The sequence below is a fragment of the Argentina anserina genome, chromosome 6 (assembly GCF_933775445.1).
Source record: "Argentina anserina chromosome 6, drPotAnse1.1, whole genome shotgun sequence".
Taxonomy (NCBI): domain Eukaryota; kingdom Viridiplantae; phylum Streptophyta; class Magnoliopsida; order Rosales; family Rosaceae; genus Argentina; species Argentina anserina.
The window spans coordinates 4,670,008-4,691,583 of record NC_065877.1 but is presented as its reverse complement, the minus strand read 5'-3'; the positions used below and the strand labels follow the sequence as shown (position 1 = coordinate 4,691,583).

The 21,576-nt window shown below is 38.9% G+C and overlaps 4 protein-coding genes across 5 annotated transcripts; 2 read left to right on the top strand and 2 right to left on the bottom strand.

The window, feature by feature from the left end:
• The first annotated feature begins 983 nt into the window (after nucleotides 1-983).
• Nucleotides 984-4,400, top strand: LOC126800248 (uncharacterized). The gene is made up of 4 exons (XM_050527574.1): nucleotides 984-1,468; nucleotides 1,559-2,150; nucleotides 3,068-3,180; nucleotides 3,647-4,400. The coding sequence occupies exons 1-4, from the start codon at nucleotides 1,256-1,258 to the stop codon at nucleotides 4,097-4,099; spliced, it is 1,371 nt and encodes a 456-aa protein (XP_050383531.1). The 5' UTR covers nucleotides 984-1,255; the 3' UTR covers nucleotides 4,100-4,400.
• Nucleotides 4,401-5,833: 1,433 nt separating this feature from the next.
• LOC126800224 (leucine-rich repeat receptor-like protein kinase PXC2) lies at nucleotides 5,834-9,590 on the bottom strand. The gene is made up of 3 exons (XM_050527543.1): nucleotides 9,498-9,590; nucleotides 7,887-9,361; nucleotides 5,834-7,455 (listed from the first exon to the last, which is right to left on the bottom strand). Exons 2-3 carry the CDS (start codon nucleotides 9,317-9,319, stop codon nucleotides 6,021-6,023), a joined length of 2,868 nt encoding a protein of 955 aa, XP_050383500.1. The 5' UTR covers nucleotides 9,320-9,361; nucleotides 9,498-9,590; the 3' UTR covers nucleotides 5,834-6,020.
• A 2,692-nt stretch (nucleotides 9,591-12,282) lies between these two features.
• LOC126800260 (protein FATTY ACID EXPORT 3, chloroplastic) lies at nucleotides 12,283-15,232 on the top strand. Of its 2 annotated transcripts, none has more exons than XM_050527587.1 (7): nucleotides 12,283-12,626; nucleotides 13,033-13,423; nucleotides 13,543-13,710; nucleotides 13,978-14,024; nucleotides 14,136-14,173; nucleotides 14,660-14,759; nucleotides 14,992-15,232. In XM_050527587.1, the coding sequence occupies exons 1-6, from the start codon at nucleotides 12,384-12,386 to the stop codon at nucleotides 14,733-14,735; spliced, it is 963 nt and encodes a 320-aa protein (XP_050383544.1). In that variant the 5' UTR covers nucleotides 12,283-12,383; the 3' UTR covers nucleotides 14,736-14,759; nucleotides 14,992-15,232. The 2 variants fall into 2 exon arrangements, with proteins under 2 accessions (XP_050383544.1, XP_050383543.1); XM_050527586.1 differs by having other exon boundaries at nucleotides 13,030-13,423.
• Nucleotides 15,233-15,635: 403 nt separating this feature from the next.
• Nucleotides 15,636-21,392, bottom strand: LOC126800232 (vacuolar-sorting receptor 1-like). The gene is made up of 12 exons (XM_050527552.1): nucleotides 20,829-21,392; nucleotides 19,602-20,294; nucleotides 19,065-19,153; nucleotides 18,882-18,951; nucleotides 18,708-18,791; nucleotides 18,207-18,283; nucleotides 17,994-18,075; nucleotides 17,554-17,636; nucleotides 17,400-17,466; nucleotides 16,677-16,805; nucleotides 16,296-16,405; nucleotides 15,636-16,120 (listed from the first exon to the last, which is right to left on the bottom strand). Exons 1-12 carry the CDS (start codon nucleotides 21,121-21,123, stop codon nucleotides 16,022-16,024), a joined length of 1,878 nt encoding a protein of 625 aa, XP_050383509.1. The 5' UTR covers nucleotides 21,124-21,392; the 3' UTR covers nucleotides 15,636-16,021.
• Nucleotides 21,393-21,576: the final 184 nt, after the last annotated feature.

Below are 21,576 nucleotides of genomic sequence, written 5' to 3'. Positions count from 1 at the left end.
AATGCAGATTTATTACTCTATATTACGACATATTTAGCGGATTATCCTCATACGTATCCTGACTATAACTATTTTATCTCTAGCGTTTTATTTGGATCAGCTAAGAATAGGTGGTCGGAAGAGTTCTGTTTTTCGTAGTTTTATTTTCAGTAGTGCGACAAATGTAACCAAGTAAAACCAAGGGCAGATCCATTCATGGGCAAGCCTAGGCTGAGTTTTCGTTTATCACCTTGGATTTTGTAGTTTTGATGCAGGTAAGCTTTTATTTCAATGACATAATTGGGCAAAATTTGAGGAGGAAGACGACATGCAGAGTTGCAGGCGTCCTTTTTTTTTCTTTTTCGTGGTTATACACTTATACCTCAAGACGACGTTGTTTATAATTAATGTGAGTCTAACAATATCGTATTGGATTTGGGAAAGGAAAAACAAGGACGCAAGGTTAGTCCTAGCAAGACTGAAAGTTCGAAACGACCCCAAATATATTTAAGACTAGGAGAAGCTCTATCACAAGATCTTTAGATTACATGGTTTGCAAAGATTGAAAAGGATCTCCCTAAAATTCTGAAATGATCTCCCCAAGAGCTTGAGACGCCAACCTCATTGATCTAATTCGTTTTCTAATTCAATCAAGTAAGTGTTATTCTATCATGCACCATGATTCAATCTACACGTCTCAACTCTATTTGATCAAATTAAGCTTTTCCATTATTGTTTTTCCACTGGGAGAGGCAGTGCGGCGGGCACCATCCGCGCCGTCGTTGTACGTCGCTGATTGCCGGAACAAGCGAATCCGCACCATGAGAACCTCCATTCTCAAACCGGCCTATATATATATATATATATATATATATATATATATATATTCTACTTAATTTTGGCTAGACTGATAAAAATTTATGGATCCGCCGCTAAGTAGAACTGTAAAACGTACATAGTTACCATGTATTGCTAATAGGGAGGGGAGGCACACAGAAATTTCCATACATAAGAGGCCCGTCAAGGCCAACGCGCACCGTTTCGTTGCCACCGAACTGTCGGATTGGGTGTCTCACTTTTTCTTTGTTAAGGTCGTCAGACTTACCCAGCGATCTAGTCGAATCTCGATTCTCCCAAATCCACAAACCCTAAACTCCCTCTACCCAATTGCAAACTCTCCTCAAATCCCATCTCCAATTCATCAAGCCCACACTCTTCAGTTCCAGCTCAAGATTCAATCTTCATGTCCTAAAAAGCCCCCAAATTTACCCGGGAAATGAATTCGAATCAATTCCTAGGGTTCCAGCAATCCGGTCAATCGAAATTAAAGAGTCTTCCTTTAATGGATAGAACCAGGTTCCTGGCGGTTTTCTTATTGCTATTGCTAATCGCTGATGCCTCAAATGCTTCGTTGCCCTCCAGACATAGATACTTGATCGATGACCCTCCGGCGAAGAAGGGCAGTTCGGACAATTCAACTTCACAGCCGGTAACTATATAACTATTTCCCTGCCTCTCTGAATTAGTTGGTTTTCTGTTGAGAATTGGGCGGTTTGTTTATGTATGTGTAAATTTTTAGGGTAAGGATTCTCCGGTGACGAGTCCGCCGCCGCCTTCTAAACCTGATTCCGATCCTAATCCTAAGCCAGTTGATGATCAGAAGCACAAACCCGGCTCTGCGCCACTTGACCCCAATCCGGATCAGAATAAAAGTACTAAACCAGCTCCGGTAGGTCAGCCAATTGTTGCCGGCGATGGGAAAAATAACCAAACACAGAAGCCGACTCCGGAGCCTGAGAAGAAGCCAAAGGAGAAGGAGAAGCCGACTCCGGAGCCTGAACAGAAGCCGAAGGAGAAGGAGAAGCCGACTCCGGAGCCTGAGCAGAAGCCAAAGGAGAAGGAGAAGCCGACTCCGGAGCCTGAGCAGAAGCCAAAGGAGAAGGAGAAGCCGACTCCGGAGCCTGAGCAGAAGCCGAAGGAGGAGGAGAAGCCGAAAGAGGGGAATGTACCTGGTTCTGCTAGTTCACCGCCTCCTCCTAAGGAAGGAGGTGGTAAGGAGAAGACTAAGAATGATGACAATGTGCCGAATGCGAAGGAAGAGAGCTGTGATGGGATAAGCAAAACATGCAGCAATGCGGATATGGTTGCCTGCGTTAAGAGCTTTGATAAGGGTAAGTCACATTACTGCTGGCACTTTTGGCTGGCATTTATTTCCTGTTAAGATATTATGCACTCGAGTAAAATAATTGTGTGTGTTTTTTTTAATGAACTATGAGTCATTGTAAGGTAATTTGTGAACACAACTAAGCTGACACTGATAAACTTAAAAGATGAAAATCTTTCTTTGACATCTGTTTGCTTGATTGCATGGATTTATATAATAATGCTGCTCCATTTTAATTTTATAGTACTAGTGCTATCATCATAAGTCAGAACTAATTTAATTTAGATTCAATCTGTCTTTTTTATGCTGCTCGTTGGTTAAAATCCTATTTGAGAGTGCCATTCTGGGTCTGTTGTGGTAGTACCTTTATATAAAAACATAAGTTATGACTTGTCAGGACTATTTTTTACCCATTTGGTGCACAATGCTTACATAAAAGTTATATACGTATCATGTATGATCGTATGTAGACTTGACTCGCTATACTGTGTGAAGCCTGTTTATAAGGTCTTTCTACTTGGTGAAAAAGATTATAAATATTAAATACCATTTGATGTTATAACTCGATCATTGGCAAGATCTCCACACGATGACATTGAGTGCTAGCCCCCATTGAATAATATATTTCAAGCACCACTTTGTCTCGATAAATACTCAGAATTGCTCTAGTTTTGTAATCACTTCATTATTGCAGACTGGTGCTGTAATGTTTGGGTGTGTTTACATATAGAATGGAATCAGCTAAGATTTTATGACCCTGTACATCTGGTTAAACCATTAATTCATTCATTAAGATGTTCTCTACCTTATATATGTTATTCATTAATATAGCAGGTTCTTAGTACCAGACATAATTCGGTACCATTAGACCTCATATTTATTAGTAAGACAAGGTTTTATTTACTTGTGTTTCATATATTGCAGTATCAACAGAAGCAGTCATTCTGGTCCAAAATGTACGCGACAGCATATTAGTGGGCAACGTTTCTGCAGAAGATACCAGGAAGCTGGTGATTTCAGAACACAAAAATGAAGAGGTAAATAACCATAATGTTCCCTCATGGTATTGTTTCTCTGATATGAATCATTAGGAATTAAATATTTGGTTATGAAAGTTAGAATGAATGCTTAGGTTTGGGGCATATGCCAGGACTTTCAAAAGTAGTTACAGGTAAGTTAAAAAAATCAATGGGTTTGGTTTTCAGTTTTACTCATATCCGTTCCCTCCTACCAAACTCTTATCTTGCTCCTAAACTGTTGAAAATTGAGTAGAAATTATTGAAGCACCCTTCATAAGTCCGGAATGCTAACTGAAATTAATGGTAGATCTAGTTGAATACTTAACTGACTCATGACAATACTAATATCTGTTAACTTGTTTCATATTGTTTCACTATTTGGAGTCATGGACTCATGACATTACTATTATCTATGTGTGGAGATCTTCACATTGACATTCTTATAAGAGCAGGGATTGCGCTGTTTGTGTCTTTCTTTTTTCAGATCAAGCTCAATATGGGTAAAAGCAACAAAGTAGTACTGAAGGCTGGAAATGGAGAATGTGTGTTTCAAATGGACTCTTTTGTATCAGAAGGAAACTATTACATGCGATTCCCTTCTTATGACAAGTTGGTGACACGAATCAATGGTGCTTACCTCTTGATTGTTACAGTAATAATTTTTGGAGGGATGTGGGCTTGCTGCCTTTTTCGGAGGAGGAAACAGCGGACTGGAGGTGGAGTTCCATATCAGGAACTTGAAATGGCATTGCCGGAATCAGCTTCAGCAAATGATGTGGTTACAGCTGAAGGTTGGGATGAGGGTTGGGATGATGACTGGGATGGAGATAATGCAGTGAAGTCACCTGGAGGGCATCTGGTGGGAAGCATCTCCGCTAATGGTCTTACTGCAAGGTCCTCGAACAAAGATGGGTGGGAAAATAACTGGGATGATTAGTTAGATGAACAAAGCATAAAATTAGATTTTGCCCCAAAAGTTAAGGAAAGTGGGACTAGAATGAAGATCCCAGAAAACCGGATACGAAATTTAAACCTTTTTTTTCTTTAGTCTTCCCCTTCTTGAAACTAGTGAGTTTTGTGTAGTGAAATCTCAGAAAATAGGTCTGTATAAGTGCTCCTGATATTTACTGTAAGTGCAAGAGTGATATATTTTTTGTCCAAAAGTGCAATTATACTCCACTTGATTTTTGTTACCTTTGGTTTAACCTTTGAACAGTATTCGTCGTGAAGTATTTCACTCGTGTTAAACATTTACTGTATTGCATGGGCATGATGTATCTTTCAGGAAATAAATGTAGCAACAATAATGTTGTACCTAGAAAGCACGATGAGTTTGCATATATATACCTTTTGCTGCCCGTCTTCGAGCTCAAAATTTAGCTCACTGTGGAATTGGTTTGCTTATGTCAGAAGGCATTGGTGCACAGAATACAGATAAACTATAAGGCTTCAATTCTACCTTTTTGTTAGCAGGTCCCATGTCCCATGAAGTTTTCGTCAGATTACAAGTCCTGTCCAAACTTTACATTCCCAGACCTTATCCGAGCTTAAGAAATGCATCTATTCACAGTAAATCACATTATTTTATAACCTAGTTACTATACACCGAGTTATTTTATTTCCGGAGTAATATAGTCACAGAAATAATGATCAGATTCCTGTCAAAAATTGGTAAGCTGATTAACTTGTTGAAATTGGTAAACTTTCCAGTATTTTAAGTTCACATCAATGAGTGTGTGTTTTTTTTTTCTTGATATGAAAAGTATTAACACCATTGAGTTGCACCTTACAAAAAATGTTGGTAACAGGAACTACAAGATAACATGATGGAAATTGTTTGCACCATATATTGGTTTGGCCTTCATCCACTGGTACACAGGTTGGTCTTTCCTAACTTTAGGCAGCGTGATAATAAATAAACGAAGCCTGATGCAAAAGCCAAAAGCCAAAAGGTTGCTGTTGTAGTATGCATGGCATGATTGCCATGTTCTACACATAATCACTGTTGGAAAAAGCTTGCAAGTGCTTTTGAGAATAGCACCATGTGAGGTGCTTTGATGGTGTTCGAGACCAGTTGATTGGGTTCCCCTCGGGTCCAACACGCTTTCATTAGTTCAAGCTTCAGATCTAAGGGTAAATTATTGACCATACTTGCAGGAACTGGGAGTTCAAATTATGATAAAGAAGACAGCAGGTTGATTAGGGTCAGTGGAGTACGCATAAATATGCATATAATGCTCATTTTGAATAGTATAGTTAGAAACAAAATGTAGTAGTAGAACTGAAGCAACATGGCCAACAGAAAAGTGTGGTTAAAGCAAAGAGTGTTTCTCCTTTGGACTGCATCATTTGTTGTGCTAATTTTCCCATATAATTCTTTGGTAGCTTAGTTTTAATCTTGCTCATCAAGACAGCATGTGTTTGATTTAGTTTATTTATTCTCTCTATATTGAATCATGAGGAAAATGCTGCAACAAAGTTCAAGACTTTTACTCTTGAAAATATGAGTTTGGTGAACTGTTGAAGTGTTGATGCAGCATTGTTGCTTTGTTAATACTGCAGTGTTCTATTTCAAACCAGTATAGCAATAAGGTTTTATAGTTTATACTGAGAGAGATCCCTTCTGAAAAACATAACTCAAAGTCTCCTATTTCAAACTGGTGAAAAGCAATCCGGAACCATACAAGTTCTGTAGAACTCGATAGATAAAGAAGAACAAAAGAAGGAATACAATAATTTAGAGAAAATGACTGAAAAGAAATGGAGAAAAACCTCCAACATGCCTCTTTTCTTTTACTTGAAATAAACCGGATTGATCCTCACCAGAACATTATCAGATCATATGTATAGAGTTTATTCTAATCTTCATGGCCTTCTGAAGGGCATTGGATGAGTTCTAAAATGTTGACTACTTCACTCATGTCGGGACGATTTGATGGAACTTGTGATGCACATACCAAACCAAGCTTGATCACTGGAATTGCCTCCTCTGCTGGATAATTACCTAGAAGTTTTCTATCAATACATTCTTCCACCCTGCCTTCCTCAAGAACCCCCCTCACCATGTCACAGAGCACCACCACATCATCTTCCATATATTCCACAGGTCGCTTTCCAGTGACCACCTCCAAAATCAAGACCCCGAACCCATACACATCACATTTCTCAGTAATCTTGACAGTTTGACAAGCAAACTCAGGTGCCATGTACCCAAGTGCACTTTGGATCTTGCTGCTCAAGATGCATCGGTCTAACATTGGCAAAAGCCTTGCCAAACCAGAGTCTCCTACTTTGGGATCACCAGAGCTGTCTATCAAAATATTAGTTGATTTCAAGTTGTAGTGAATAATGTTCATTTGATGCAGATGAGCCACACCCTTTGCCATCCCAAGAATTATGTTGAACCTCTGTCGCCAAGAGAGACCGCTTTGGTCAGGTCCATCATGCAGATTCTTATACAGACTTCCACATGGTATGTATTCATATATGAGCAACTGCAAGGAAGGAGTCCAGTAGTACCCTTCAAGTGTCACAAGATTATGGTGCCTTATTTGTCCAAGTCCTTTTACTTCCCTCTCGAAATCTTCTTGAGACTTGATCAAACTTGAGACTGTTAACTTTTTTATTGCAACCGAACGCCCATCTCTGAGGACCGTTCTATAAACTACTCCAAAGCCACCACGACCAAGTTCACAGTCCTTGTTGAGCAGGGCTTGGGCTCCAGCAGCAAAGTCAGCATCACCAGAAAACATAACAAGCTTGCCAAACTTTGAATCAGTACTTGGGGAACAACTGAAGTCTTCCCCACCAGGTAGTGGTAGAGGAACAGAATGAGTCATTGAAGAACGGACATGCATATTGAGGACAGTAACAGCCATAACTCCAATAGCAATGAATGCAGCAGCACCTATGGCAATGAGGGCAGATATACTGAATACGTTCTTGTGGCCATGAGTAAGGGAGGAAGAACCATCACCAGTGTTATTAGAATTTGGGTTGAGGACAATGGGTTTGGGGTGGACAGCAGGGCATGAAAGATTAAGGACAGAACCACAGAGGGAAGGATTTCCCAAGATAGATGAGGATGAGATAGAGTTGAAGAAGCCCCCCACTGGTAACTCACCCTGAAGGTGATTGTAGGAGACATTGAAGTAGAGAAGATGCGAAAGATTTGTCAACTCTTTAGGCAAGGTCCCAGAGAATTGGTTTAAAGACAAGTCGACATATTGAAGATTGGTGAGGTTTGAAATGGCTGCAGGAACAGGGCCAGTAAGATTGTTCTGGGATAGCAACCTGTACAATTGAATAAATGAAACAAAACGAAATTTAGAACAATGGCCTACAAAGTTTTGACTATCAGGTATTTCCAGGAAGCATCAGATGCTTCTTCGATTTCGTTTATCTTTTCAGGCGGTGGATTACCTATGCAAAATAATGCAAATTGGTGATCATAATGTATTAATGTGTATGCGCATACACCACCTTAACTAAGTTTTCAAAATGTTCTAATGATAATTGCTTAATTTTTTTTTGGTAAATATTTCATCAGATATAAGTCATATAAGTATATAACAGTTCATGATGTTCAACCATATGACATTATAAGCTACGAAAATCACTACAAAACAACTTTACGTCTTTAGTCTAGCTATCTGAAGTGAAGAATTTCACAGAAAGGAACATAACTAATAAGCACATAGAAAAAAGTTAACAAGAGAACTTACAGAAATGATAAAGATGAGCACTTCTCAATCTGAGATGGTATATTCCCCGTTAGAAGGTTCTTATGCAGCCTTAGATGCTTGAGTGAGACTGCTCCTCCAATTTCAGAAGGAATGCTTCCATTCAGGCGGTTGTCGCTCAAGTCCAGAACATATGCTGCTTTTAAAGTACCTATACTTGCAGGAATAGAACCAAGAAGTTGGTTCCGCGACACATTCAAGAACTGCAAGCTACTAAGAACCCCGATATCAGATGGAAGCACATCGGAAAATGCATTGGAAGACAAATCCAACACCTGAAGACCTCCATGAGAGGCAGCCATTGGTTTCAACGGATTGTACTCGAGTCTTCCATGCCCCACACCAAGCTTCAAAATCCATGAAGGAAGTTTCCCTACCAACTTATTCCGGCTAACATCTAGAGCTAAAAGGTTGAAGCAATCTGTCAATGACTCTGGCAAGCTCCCAGTGAATCCATTCACAGACAAATTCAACTTCTCAAGTAGCTTTAGATTTCCTAATGAACCAGGGATTCCACCAGAAAAGTTATTACAAGACAAATCTAACATCCCAAGGCTTCTCAACTCCCCAATCCAAGCTGGAACTTGACCTGTTAGAAAGTTCCCCTTCAAACTCAAAGACCTACACAAACCAAGTCTCTTAATCGACTCTGGAATCCCCCCAGAAAATAAATTATCACTAAAATCAAGCAACTTCAAATGTGAACAGCTTCCAACATCCCCCGGAAGCCACCCCGAAAACCTATTCTTCCCCAAGTTAAGCACTCTCAAATCATACAAATATCCAATACCTTCATGAACTTCACCCTCCAGCAAGTTACCTGACAAGTCCAGCTCCTGAAGCCCTCTCAAATACCACATCCCTGACGGCAAGACACCCGAAAGCTGATTCGACGAGAAGTTCACCGCCACCAGAGCCGAGCAGAAGCTCAAAGACTCTGGAATCTTCCCAGATAGCTTGTTTCCCGCAAACGAAACTGCTCTCAGTGATCCACATTGTTGAAAAAACTCATCCGGAACCGAACCAGAGAAGCTATTCTGGCTCAAATCAATGGCTTGCAAAGTCCCAATGTGAGCCAGATCAGGGTTTATAGGCCCAGTGAGGTTGTTATTAGAGAGTACGAGTCTTTGAATGGCCTGCAGCCTCAAAAGGCCACGGTTCACATGCCCAGATAGGCCAAACCCATCCAGAGCAAGCTCAGAGACTCTGTTGCTTCTGGGGTCGCATTTGACGCCAACCCAATTGCAAGGACTGTCATCTTCTTCGTTCCACGAGCTGAGCCTGGCCTCCGGGTCTAGCAAGCCGGCCTTGAACACGATCAGCCCCAAAACGTCGTCGTTGAAAACAGGGTTTAACGAAAGTACCAGTACCGGCGACCAGATAAGGAAGAACAAGACTAGTATCATGAGTGACATTCTAATAATCTCATGTAAATTTCAAACTCTGAATGAGAGTTCCTGAAAGAGGGAGAGGAAATGAGGAGAGTAATGTGTGAAGTGTGAAGTGTGAAGAGAGACAAGAGAGCATAATAATAAGGAAATGTAATGATGATGAAGAAAGCAAAAGAGAGTGTGAAAAAGTAAAGTAACGCACCCAACAACAACAACACCAACACCACTCTCCACTTTCTTAACCTTTTTTGGACGTGGTTTTTGTTGACCGGAGAGACAGAACGATCGGCCGGAGTTGACAGAGAACTGAGGTTTGGGGTGTTTAATCGGAAAGGTGGCCGGGAAAACGCCGGGAGAGGGAGTTAGAAGTGTTAAAGAAAGGTGAGGTGGTGTCAGAGAGTGAGAGAGTGATGAGAATAATAATGGTGTGTGGGTGTGGAGGTGATGCAAGCTCAAGTTGAGAGTAGAGGAGGAGCATTTATGGCGTCTAACGGCTGAGAGAGAGAGAGAGAGAGAGAGAGAGAGAGAGAGAGAGAGAGGGGGGTTTGTATTTTATTGATGGGCTCGGGGAGGGGAGGTGGCGCGGGAGTTCCGTTTTAGTCAAAGCAGAATCCGATGGGTGAATCCACTGGCTTTTGACTTGTTTAATTAGGGTTAATATACTAAATCAATGTATGTTATACATTTCACATCCAACGGTTGACAACACTATGATCATTTCTAATCCCACTCACAAAATAATATCGACCGTTAAATGTGTGATGTATACTAGAATTTTCCGTTTAAATATCCTACATGGCTGTTTTTTTTCATGTGAAATTAGTTGTCTTATATATACATTATTTTTTGGATTCATATTTATTATTTTCAACAAAGCTTGAAGGATGGTTTGAAGATGGAAACGAGATTTTGAGGCAAAATCTTTATATGGATTTACACTAAATTCTTTTATCTTTATTAGAGCGCCATTAGTTAGTTAGTTAGTTGATATATTAACAGTCAAGTGAGTATGTAAGATAAATATTTTAAATTCAAAATCAGTATTTATTGGTTTAGTTTTAGAATCATTTAGTGTTGATTGTTATTTTAAAACACATACACATAAAAAGACAAAAAACTGTCTCCAAACGCTATATGCAATTCGGGTGTGTGTGTCTCATACTTAAAAATAAAGATCTCAAGATAAAGTCTAATTTTGACAACATAAATAAGAAGATCGATGAATAAGTAAAGTCACATATAATGTAATTTACACATATCACCATCACTATATATGATTTGTGAGAATATAAATTGAATGAAAACTTGTACAGTAGGTGGTTGTGTGGGGATGAGATCTTAAATCTGAATTAACATCCTGGAAAATCCACAGCCAGATATAAGTTTGATTCAATGTGAATCAATCAATAAACATTAAGTATTGCTAACTGACTTATCAACTGAAATATCGAGTGTTTCCTTTAAACAAGAAATTGCTAGGGTGTAGTTTAGTGCACTCTAACATTAGTTTACTCCTAAAGCTAGGGTTCTCGATGGCAGTAGGGCACTAGCTGAGTGAACCAAAGATGTGTATATATTTTTTGCAGGGTGGCCATGGAGACATATTGACATCAATGACATGTCAAACTCTCAGAAAGTGTAGTCAAAATTCCTTCTGATACACTCTTTGTCTCCAACGCATCATATGGTAGTCGACCCACCAAGGCCATCATAGATTAGCTTTGGCTTCTTTCAAACACCCGAAACGAACTTCCCCCTACATGTTTTTGGCTCTTACCCTCTTTGGATTTACTCTCTTTGACTTTCTGAAACTCCCAAAATCCAGAACTTGTTCTTATTTTAAACTCACCCTCTTGCTTCTTCTATGATATCTCGCTCTGGTTTCGATGCTTTATGCCTTCGATTAAAGAAACTTCAGTCTCAATTCTTAATTGTGTTTCTTGGAGATGGCAGACTAGTGGCGCAAATGGCGCATCTATGTCAACTGTTTATAATTCAAGTGATATTAGGCTCAGTTTAGCTAACAATCTCTATTGGGTTTCTCTAAACTAAGTCCAGTAGCTTAATTACTGGACTATTAGCCCATATCATTGTATAAGCATGTGTTTCCTAGGGGTGTTTATTTGCCCTGGCCTCTGGGAAATGTATAGGAGAGAAAAGGGAAGCGTAAGAGGTGCCTTGCTTGGATGTGGAAGTGTGGATACATATGTTGAAGAAGACACTTGCCTTGTAAATTGCATACTTGCATCTATTCCTTTCTTGCCTTCTTGGTCTGCAACTCTACACAATGGTCATGAAAGAGATAAATATAAAAATGTTTCCTTTGTGAGCTTTTCTCAAATTCTCCGAGGCACAGCAAACTGTGGAATCTCATATGTACATGCCAACAGTTTTACACACTTTTATTGATGTGTAATTAAGTTAGAGTTACATTGGTTGAACTTGAAACATACAATATGTTATTATATCACTACATTTGTACATATATACTTGACAACAATATGTTACTCTATCACTAAATACTTGATAACGAAGCTTACAGTATCGAATATCAACTCATCAATCCATCGTGGTAATCATATGATGTCTCAGAATGAAAAATATTAGGAAAATCTAAACTTCCTGCATCCGTTTAATCCAATAATAGTAGGTCATTTTCATCCGTTGGTTGCTCCACTCTACACTTTAAATTGGCTTCACTAGGAGAACTCACTAGGAACGTTGATGTCAAAATCCGAGGACCTACGGAGAAAAAAAATATACCCGCGTGGCACCAAATCGTTGGCGATTCCAAAGATTCAGTGGGCTCTCGCGCGTAGCTTACGCTAGGTAGCTGACCACGTGTCACCCATATATCACTCTCTCTCTCTCTCTCTCTCTATTCACAAACAACACGCCCCACCTGAGACGCGTGCACCTCACGCCCGCCCTATAGTGAAACACTCCACCCTCTTTCTCCGAGTTCCAGCTAATTTTCCAAACTCACTCACTCACTCACTCACTCTCTCTCTCTTTTCCGACGGCCCCTCCTCTACCTAACCCTCCTTCGTCAGCTCCGCCCTCAATTCTCAAACCCCCGCTACTCAAAATGAGCGTCACGTTGCACTCGGTCTCGCTCTTAAACCCTAACCCTAGCTCCACCTCTCGCTTCAAAAACGCCGCCACTCCACTCGCCTTGTCTTCGCGGCGGTTCGATCAATTCCTCAACCGTCGCGGTTATGGAGTAGCAGCTCCGAAAGGTCTCGGCTGCGGCGGCGGCTCAGTCTCTCTCCACCGCCGGAGCTTGTGGTGCCGGCCGATTGTGGCCGTCGCTGCCTCGCAAGATGACTCGGTAAAGATTCAAACTTTGGTTATGGCTTTGTTTAGTTTGGATTAATTATTGGTTTATGTAATTGGAGGAGGTTGAATTTTGGTTTATCCAATTAGTTTGCTTAGGTTATTTTAATTCTGTGTGTGATTATAGCATTGCAACTTCTTGAAGACGAAATCAAATATGAGCAATTTCTTTGAAGTTTTGTATGAATTTATGGTGTATATGAAGTAGAGCTGAGAAGAATTATAGTTAGACTTGTGTTCAGTAAAGGCCTGATCTTTTTTTCCAATTAGATTTAGTTGGAGCTGGGAAGAGTGATAAAGACACCATGATCGTGACTCGTTTTATGTGTTCACTCATCATTATCATTCTTACAAATCATTGTAACACTAATTTTGTGTCTGGCTTTTTTTTTTGCTAGAAGCATTCAGAGATTGAGGTTGAGAAGGAAAAGGAAAATGCCAAGTTGAAAGTGGAAGAATCTGAAGAAGCTTGGGAACAGACTCTGGCTTCTTTCAAAGAACAAGCTTTAAAGATGCAAAGTGTCTCTCAGGAAGCGTATGAGATATACTTCAAGAAATCTTTAGTAATTTTGAAGGGGACGTCCGAGCAGTTGAAGATACAGGCTGATAAGGCAAGGAATGATTTGACTGAGATTGCTAAGGAGATTGGTGAAGAAGGTAAAGTGTATATCTCCACAGCCGCAAAGAATTATCCCGAGCCGTTGAAGGAAATTGTTGAAACGTTTCAAACTTCATCTGATGATCTCAATGACGTCACTAAAATCCGTGACTTTCATGTCGGGATACCATATGGTATAGCTTCGGAGACTTGATTTTTGATGTATACTGATTCATTTCTTTAGTTTTTTTTTTCTTAAACATTTGCAATTTTTATTTTGGTCTTTACTAAAGCTTATGCCTTATGGTTGCAGGTTTGGTTCTGTCCCTTGGTGGCTTCCTCTCCTTCATGGTAACTGGAAGTGTTGCTGCAATTAGGTTTGGGGTTATCTTTGGTGGTATCCTTTTGGCTCTGAGTGTTTTGAGTTTGAGATCATATAAGCAAGGAGAAACTTTTCCTTTGGCCTTGAAAGGGCAGACTGGTTAGTTATGGTTCATGTCTATAATCACTACATATTGGAGCTTTTTCATTTTATTTTAGTTGAAACAACTAGTTATATGAGTGAAAGAAAACAGCTCGTATATATTATATAATTTAGAATATATAATATATAAATTCGCAGTAAGAATATTGAGTCTCATTTTCCATGTAAGGAAATAGGATCTTAATCTGAATACCGTCTGTTAACCAGTTTTTCGGAAATTCTTTTTATGTGATAAATGATAGTAATTGGACTATTGGCCTGCAGGTATTGCCAGTATAATTTTTCTGAGGGAGGCACGCCTACTGTCTCAGGTTGGAAGTTCAATCTTTTTTTTTTTTTTTTAACTGAGTTTCTTTATATTGGTAGTTGATCAGCCTTCAAAGATTCTGATATTCTTGTTTATACTTCTCTCTACTTTGCAGAGATCATGGATTCCGTATCTGTTGACAACCCTTGTCAGGTTTTTGTGAATTATGACCTCCTCATTTTTATTTGTATGTTGCTATTTGCTTTTAGCCTTCTTTTCAGTTAGAGAAACTCTACCTGATCTGGACATAGAACTAGTGATATAATCATTAGAGAAACTTGTTTTCCCTCCCAAATTATCATGTTTTGCAAAGATGAAAATGTTACCTGTTACCTAGAGATGGGAATGGATTCCATTCTTTGTAAGGAACAACTCAATCAAGGAGTATTAGCGCATAAAAGCTGAATTATATGTTGATTTAGTTCTAGGTGAAGCTGAAAATAGCTTAGTCTCTATTCTCTACATGGCTAGATTTTTATTTGTATTTATTATTATTATTATTATTATTATCATTTTTGTAAAATGAACATGGGTGCAGAATTTCCTAATATCCCCCTTTTGTTGTACCCTGTGCTCAAGTGCCATGAATGATCTAGCTTTGAAGATTTTAACATCTGATAAATTTCTTTATCTGTGCAGCGGAGGTATTGCAGCTTTCTATGTCTATAGGATTGTACAGAATGGTAAACACCAAAAAGATTCAAGCTTTGAATGAGACAGATGTTGGACTATGTGCAAGGTTAGTATGCAAATAAATATTACGTTGCATGCACTCTATCATGTATCAATAGTGCAGGGCCTAGCAAGCGATGAAATGATAGGTATCATAATTTTTGGGGAATGTATCTCCTTTGTGATATTGATCTCTTTAAATAACTAGTGTCTGGTGAAGATTGTTCGTTTTAACTACTGAGATTGAATCCAACCATGTCTGAAGTATTAAACTGTTTAATACGATTTTCTGTTTGCAGCAAAAGAGAAGTAATTATCCAAGGGTGCTCTGGGCTAGGACGTTTGCTGAGTTAAAGTTTCTCTGGTCAAATACGTGTGCATCTGAAGCTGTTGAGAACGAGGCATTACAAGTTTTAGATAGCTGTCATTTCTTTTTGCAATTCGTAATTGTATTGAACTCTGAGCACCGGCGCAGCCATGGTGAAGAAGAGCAATAAAGATGTACGATGATTTCAAAGTAATTGCATCAGAAATTCAACAGTTATGACTCGTCAAATTTTTGTGATAAAATTCTGTGAAATTAGCGTTGTCATTGCATAAGTCTAGGGATACAATTTTATTATCAAAGCAAGAGGAAAACGGAGAACCCTATGAAAATAAAGCCACCAGCTTCAAGAACACATTCTCCAGAGAGCAGCAGCAGAGGCCAAACAACTTTTTTGTTGCGGAGGTAATACCAGAATACTGGGGAACACTTCCACCATGGAAAGTTGGGGAAGAAGATGGTAAGTTTGCAAAGCACATGCCCAACTTTAAGGACAAGGTAAGAATGGAAGGCATACGATCTTTGCATTTTGACCAAACTACTAACGTTTTCTCAACTCAATTAACCTGTTTAAAAGACATTGTATCTGGTTCCGTATAAAACACGAGCTGTGATGTGCTTACGTTGAGAACAATATAATCCTCGGTTTCATTTACACAGTTGGAAGAACCAGCCTGAAACTGCATAGTTCTCAAGTCATTTACACAGTTTGACATCCTCATGCTTATGTAACATGGTTACAACTACTTGAATAGTTTGACATGTGTAAGAACAAGAAACACTGTTTCTCGCTGGCAATAAAAGCAGAAGGTGATTTAACAAGGCTAAAGGCAGAGCTGCTAGATACATGGAAACTATAACTGTATTGCACTAGCATGGTCCATGACAGTAAAATCAATTGCTGGTGTCGAGGAAGATCTTGACTTGAATAGGCTGTTGTTGTCTTCCCTTAACTCTCAAATGCGTTGTTTTTTTAATCATACCAGTCTCTACTCTACTCGGTTTCAGATATCGCCGCGTGCAACATGATTGGGTATTTCTCCTTGGTTATCCAATGGCATGTACTGTGCCATGATTGCCCGGATCTCTGAGTCCATGTATCTCTGCACAGAGATATGTCACCATACAGATTTTTAGGATCAGCGTATAAACCAACGGGATTAAGTGAATAGAAGTTACAAAATAATAAAACCGATGTCATTCTTCAAGACTAGCATATTAAATTGCATTCACATATGCATATATGTGAAGAGGAAGTTTGGGTAGAAGAAAACATACTCGGATTCTGTACTTGTAAACTGCATATCCTCCAACTCCAACAGCACCCAAGCATAGAATGATAACCCAAATAAAGCTCCAGCTATACTCCGTATCCCTGGAACTTTTACCTGCTTTCCACAAACAGAGCAGAGTTATAACAAACTCAGAAACACAAAAATAATAAAAATAATAAAAATAATAAAAAATAAATAAATAAAAGAAGGCAAATGGCAAATATTCTTCCATCTAATTTGGAGTCTATGACTAGGTGAATTCCAATTCTCAATATTCTCTGTTGTGCCTGCCTTATAGTAAAGCGACCATTCCAGAATTATATTTAACTACGTATAGCATTAGCGGTTTGAAAGACTAAGAAGGAAAAGAATTGTGAATACGTACCTATGCATGCATCATGCTCTCTCATGTACAGTAAACCACCACCACAGCTGCACTCATAACTGCCCCAAGTATTCTTGCATTTACATTGTGCACATTGACAAGCTGTTTTCTCCTTACATTCATCAACATCTAGAACATGGACAAAGTGTAAAAATTTCATGGCGAGTGAATATGCATAAGATAATGAAATTATGGAAATAAAGCTCAAACTCTTATTACTTTGTTATATGGAAATGAAGCACATCTATGAAATTAAGCACAAGTATCACCCTCCTATCCTAGGCTGGTGAAAATCACTGGTGGGATTCAAATCCAAGTACGTAAACTATGTGCTGATGCAAAAGTCTTAAAAAGTATGCCCAAGTACCACAGAGTAAACTATGTAATGTTTTCCTGATGGTGCAACTGCAACCGTACATGTGTGTGAAGATTGTAGCCTATATATAGAAGATTCCATGAAAATGGCCCAAGAACATTAACCGATAGAGTCTATTTTCACTTTCACCAAATGCTAAATAAGGTCTTTTTTTATTAAAATGGCTAAATAAGGTCCTTTAGCCCGCTGGTTCTGTTAGAATGGTTTGGAAAGGGCTTCAGACATACCACATCAAAGTAGCATTGCATAATTAAATTGAGGGGTCTACACACTGATTGAGCTTCAAAAAGTCAATTAATCATTTAAATTCACAGATTATTAGCAATCAAGAGGCAGTAATTAAGTACCTTCACATGTTTTCTCTCCGTCACCCTTGAATCCTGGCGGGCACATGCAACCTTTTGTATGGTCATCCTGCAGATCCAAAGACCAACTTTAACTTGTACTTTTCCTTTGGGAGAAATTTTTTATTATCAAACAACATTTTAAGTCCAAACTTACATGACATGCAGAGTAAGTCTTGCCATTCCGAGTTTCTCTCCAACAACCTCCATTGTTGATTTCACAGCGTAATGCCCCAGAAGCTGCAAATCAAAGAAGGTTAAATGATGAAAATAGGCAAGCTGCATACAAATGGCTGTGGATTCAATATTTAAATGATGAAACCTTGCATATTGAAGGTTTTAAACCTGATGGAGCACACTAATTGATGGATGTTGTTTGACCAAAATAATAATTAAAGCACAAAGAAGAAGGAAGACGAAGAAGAGAAAGATAGTGAGAACAAGTTTAGGTATGTCGGAACACCTTTCCTTCGTAATACAAATAATCTTTTTGATTAATCTACACCTTCACCGTCAAGCAGATATTTAAAGTTTTAGTGATCTGTGGAAATTTCTACATTCCTATAAAAGAACGGGAAGCCATGCCAATAATTTTACCTTTACAGCGAGTATAACCATCACCCACAAACTTCACGCCTTGCACAGTAGGGCATTCGCACACTCTTCCCCGGAATGTATCCTTTAACAAAACAAAAATCAGTATTCAACATACAAACTAAAAGCTATTGAATAATGCCAGAACATGAGCCCACCCAAAAACAAAGAACAAAAATAGGAGGGTAAATCAAAGAAAAATGAAAATCGGGATACCCTGCACGCAGTTAAGTTAGAGGCTTTGTCCTGCCAGCAACCTCCATTGTTTTCCAGGCACTCATTGGTTTCTATCTCTGGAAAAACAAAGAAGAACAATGTAAGGCCAATTATTACTATCTCATAGACTATTTTGTGATAGACAATCAAATGATTACTCATATAGACCTATTGATATAAATACATTAGCTTTGCATGCTGGAGTGAAACTAAATTTGCTTCAATAAGTTACGGAAATCCAGGACACATTGATTAGCATATGTTCATATACAAAAATTCTAATGGGATATGAAGCATGGAGAAGGATACTTGGAGATTATTATTATTATTATTTGAGTCATAACACACGAACCAATGCTGTCTTCTTAGGTGGCAACATTTTACTAATATAGAAACACAAACACATAATAACACACAAACAATTCCAAGAATTATTATATTCTGTGTATATATCCATGAAGAACATAAGAAAACAAAAAAAAGTCGAGGATAAATGAGGACCTTCACTCAAACACACAGCTGGCTCAGTAGTTTCTTGGAAACCAGCACAGATGGCCTTCAGAATAGCTCCTTTGGCCAATTTTCCTGAGAATAGGTGTAAAGACAAAACATTAGCAACAAAGTAATAAGTGAACACTTTACATCCCACTGTTTGTTACAAGAGTTGTATCAAACCTCTGTACTGTCTGCTGTTTATAACAAGAGTTGGCAATATGGTAACATCTCCACGGGAGCCCTTGCCGATCTAGTTCAATTTAAAGTGAAACATCAGTACCAATTAACACAGTATGCACAGAACTTTAAAAAATGAGGCCAATGAGGGTGGAGAATATGATAATTAAATCTTAAGAGTCCGACCTGTGCATCCTGTTCAGCCTTTAGAACTGCATTCTCCTCATCTGCCTTAGGATCCCCAATACATTTCTGTATCTTCTTAAGATCAACACCTTTAATCATGGCACAGAAGACACTTTAACATTAGGAGTTTTATAACAACATATCTTAGCCAGGTAACTAACTCTTATAAAACAAAATATCAACGCTATGTCATTGATAAACTCCAGTCATAGCTCATAATAACATGAAACAAATATCAACTTCCAACTAAATAACTAGAAGTATGACCACATATAGACTGCATAATTTTATAACTGCATATACATCAACCCAAGAGATGGACACTAGCTCAAGGTGACTTTTTAAGATAACTTCCCAAACCATTTAATCACTTCCCAAAGGTAACTGTCACCAGAAGTAGAGTAGATGAAGAAGTATTAACAACTAGTTACAGACTCAGGGCCTCAGGGGTTAGCCACAGTAAAGATAAACAAGTGCCAAGATTATATGGGAGTAGTTTTAAGGGGCAGGGATAAATGTGAAGTCAGCCAAACTTACCTAATGATTCAATAACTTGATTTGCACAGTCGTCAGTGTACTTCTTCTCTTTCATTGGGCATCGAATTGCAAAATCGGTCGCATAGTCCCACCAAAGCCATGGCTTTCCACTTTCATTAGCCACTTTATAGAAGCAAGCTTGACGGAGATTTTGAACCACGACATCTTTTCCATCATAACCTTTACTGAAATCCTGTTCGGGATCTGGAGCGCAGTACCTCCCATGATTGATGCACTGAGACTGGCACTGTTTGCTCAAAATAAAAGCTTCTGGGCAGTACCAAGTGATATAGTGTGGAGTAAATTGAGTGTACCCTTTCCGCTCAAGCACCTGAGCAGCCCCTTTGAAGTTCTTCACAAAATCAATCTGACTGTCACACTTTGGTCCACATTCATCATTGCTGTTTGTCCAGAACTCATACTCAACACGCTCATCGGGATGTGGAAGAGCCTCTGTCCAGTCTAGATTAATGTTGACCATCTCTCCATCAGATAGAGCTTTTTTAATGCTATCCCCCAAAGATTTGCTGATAAGAGCGGAGGGAATTGCAATCTTCTGCAGATAATCAGCAACAGGATTCTCTTCCTCAGGAGTGTCCATGGTAATCAATGGCTCAGTTTTGTCATCTGCAACAAGAATAGCGGCCGCTCCACCATTCTGAGCATTCCAAGCCTTCAATGTGAAATAACAATCTGCCGGGACACATTACGGTTATAAATGAGAACACAAAGAAAGACAACAAGCACTATCCATACATGTCTCAATCAAAAGCTCCCGTTCATGTACAGGTAAAAACTAACCAGTGCTTCAAAAAGGGAACACAAAAGAGTCATCACGTTTACAAATGCATATATTTCCGCATAACAAGCGAGGCCAAACAGAAAGTCTAAACCCAGAGATCTATTCTTCCATCAAAACTCTGATAAACTATTGCCCACACACATTGATGATTGACCAAGTTACTGGACAATTGCAAGCATGGTTCATCAGTCAAGTAACGAGTCATTACAAAGGAATTAGATACAGACCACAGGTATAGAACACCAAAACGCAAAACTGGTAATGACAGCTTAACCGCATGCAAATCAATTATGACCAATAGCAACTATCAATAATTACACAAATCTATAAACAAGCTAACATCCCAAGTTCAATCATATTAAAGTCACAATTTGTGAAACTATCAAACTTAATCCACTAAATGTTGTGAGATCGAAATGGCTAACCTCCTCGATCGGCAAGAAGAAAGGTAGGCAATCCACCAGGCTTGGATTTGAATGACATATCAAAATCTTCAAAACTCTTGCATGCCTTCTGATTAACCTTGGGATAAAACACAGTCCCAACCAAGGTCCCTCCATACTGAGGAACCCCAAAATTTCCAATTGCACATTCATAAACATTCTTCAATGAGTTTGGAGAAGTCACTTTCAAGCTGTTTTTCTCCACCACAAACCTCGCCACACAAAACCCACATAGCAGAAACCAAACACACACTAAAAATCCAATCTTTGCCTTCATCTTAAACACTGTCACTGAGTCTCAAAGAGGCCCAGATCAAATCCAGAAGCCAAAAGCTCCGATCACTATAATTTAAAGCAGCAAAAGATCGAAACTTATCAAATCAGAGACGCTTCCCTACAAGAAAAGACTCGATTTTTAAACAACCCAGATCGAGAATTTTGATAATTAAGCACGGAAACTAGTCTTTTTGCAGTGCAAGTTTTCTGGGTCTGTGTGGAACTAAATTTTGTGAGGAAGCGTAGAAAGGTCAAAACGCTTTGCTTAGTCTGAGCGTATGTTTAGTGTTCAAAGGAGATAACTTTTTAATTATATTTTAAAAAGAAAATAGCAAATACTTCTCCAACTAGAATTCTACACTTTTTACCAGAAAATTCCAAGAGATTTCTAATTTGCATAGTCTGAATTTGATGGGATGCTTTATCATATTTGGTTGTTTTATGTTAGATTGGA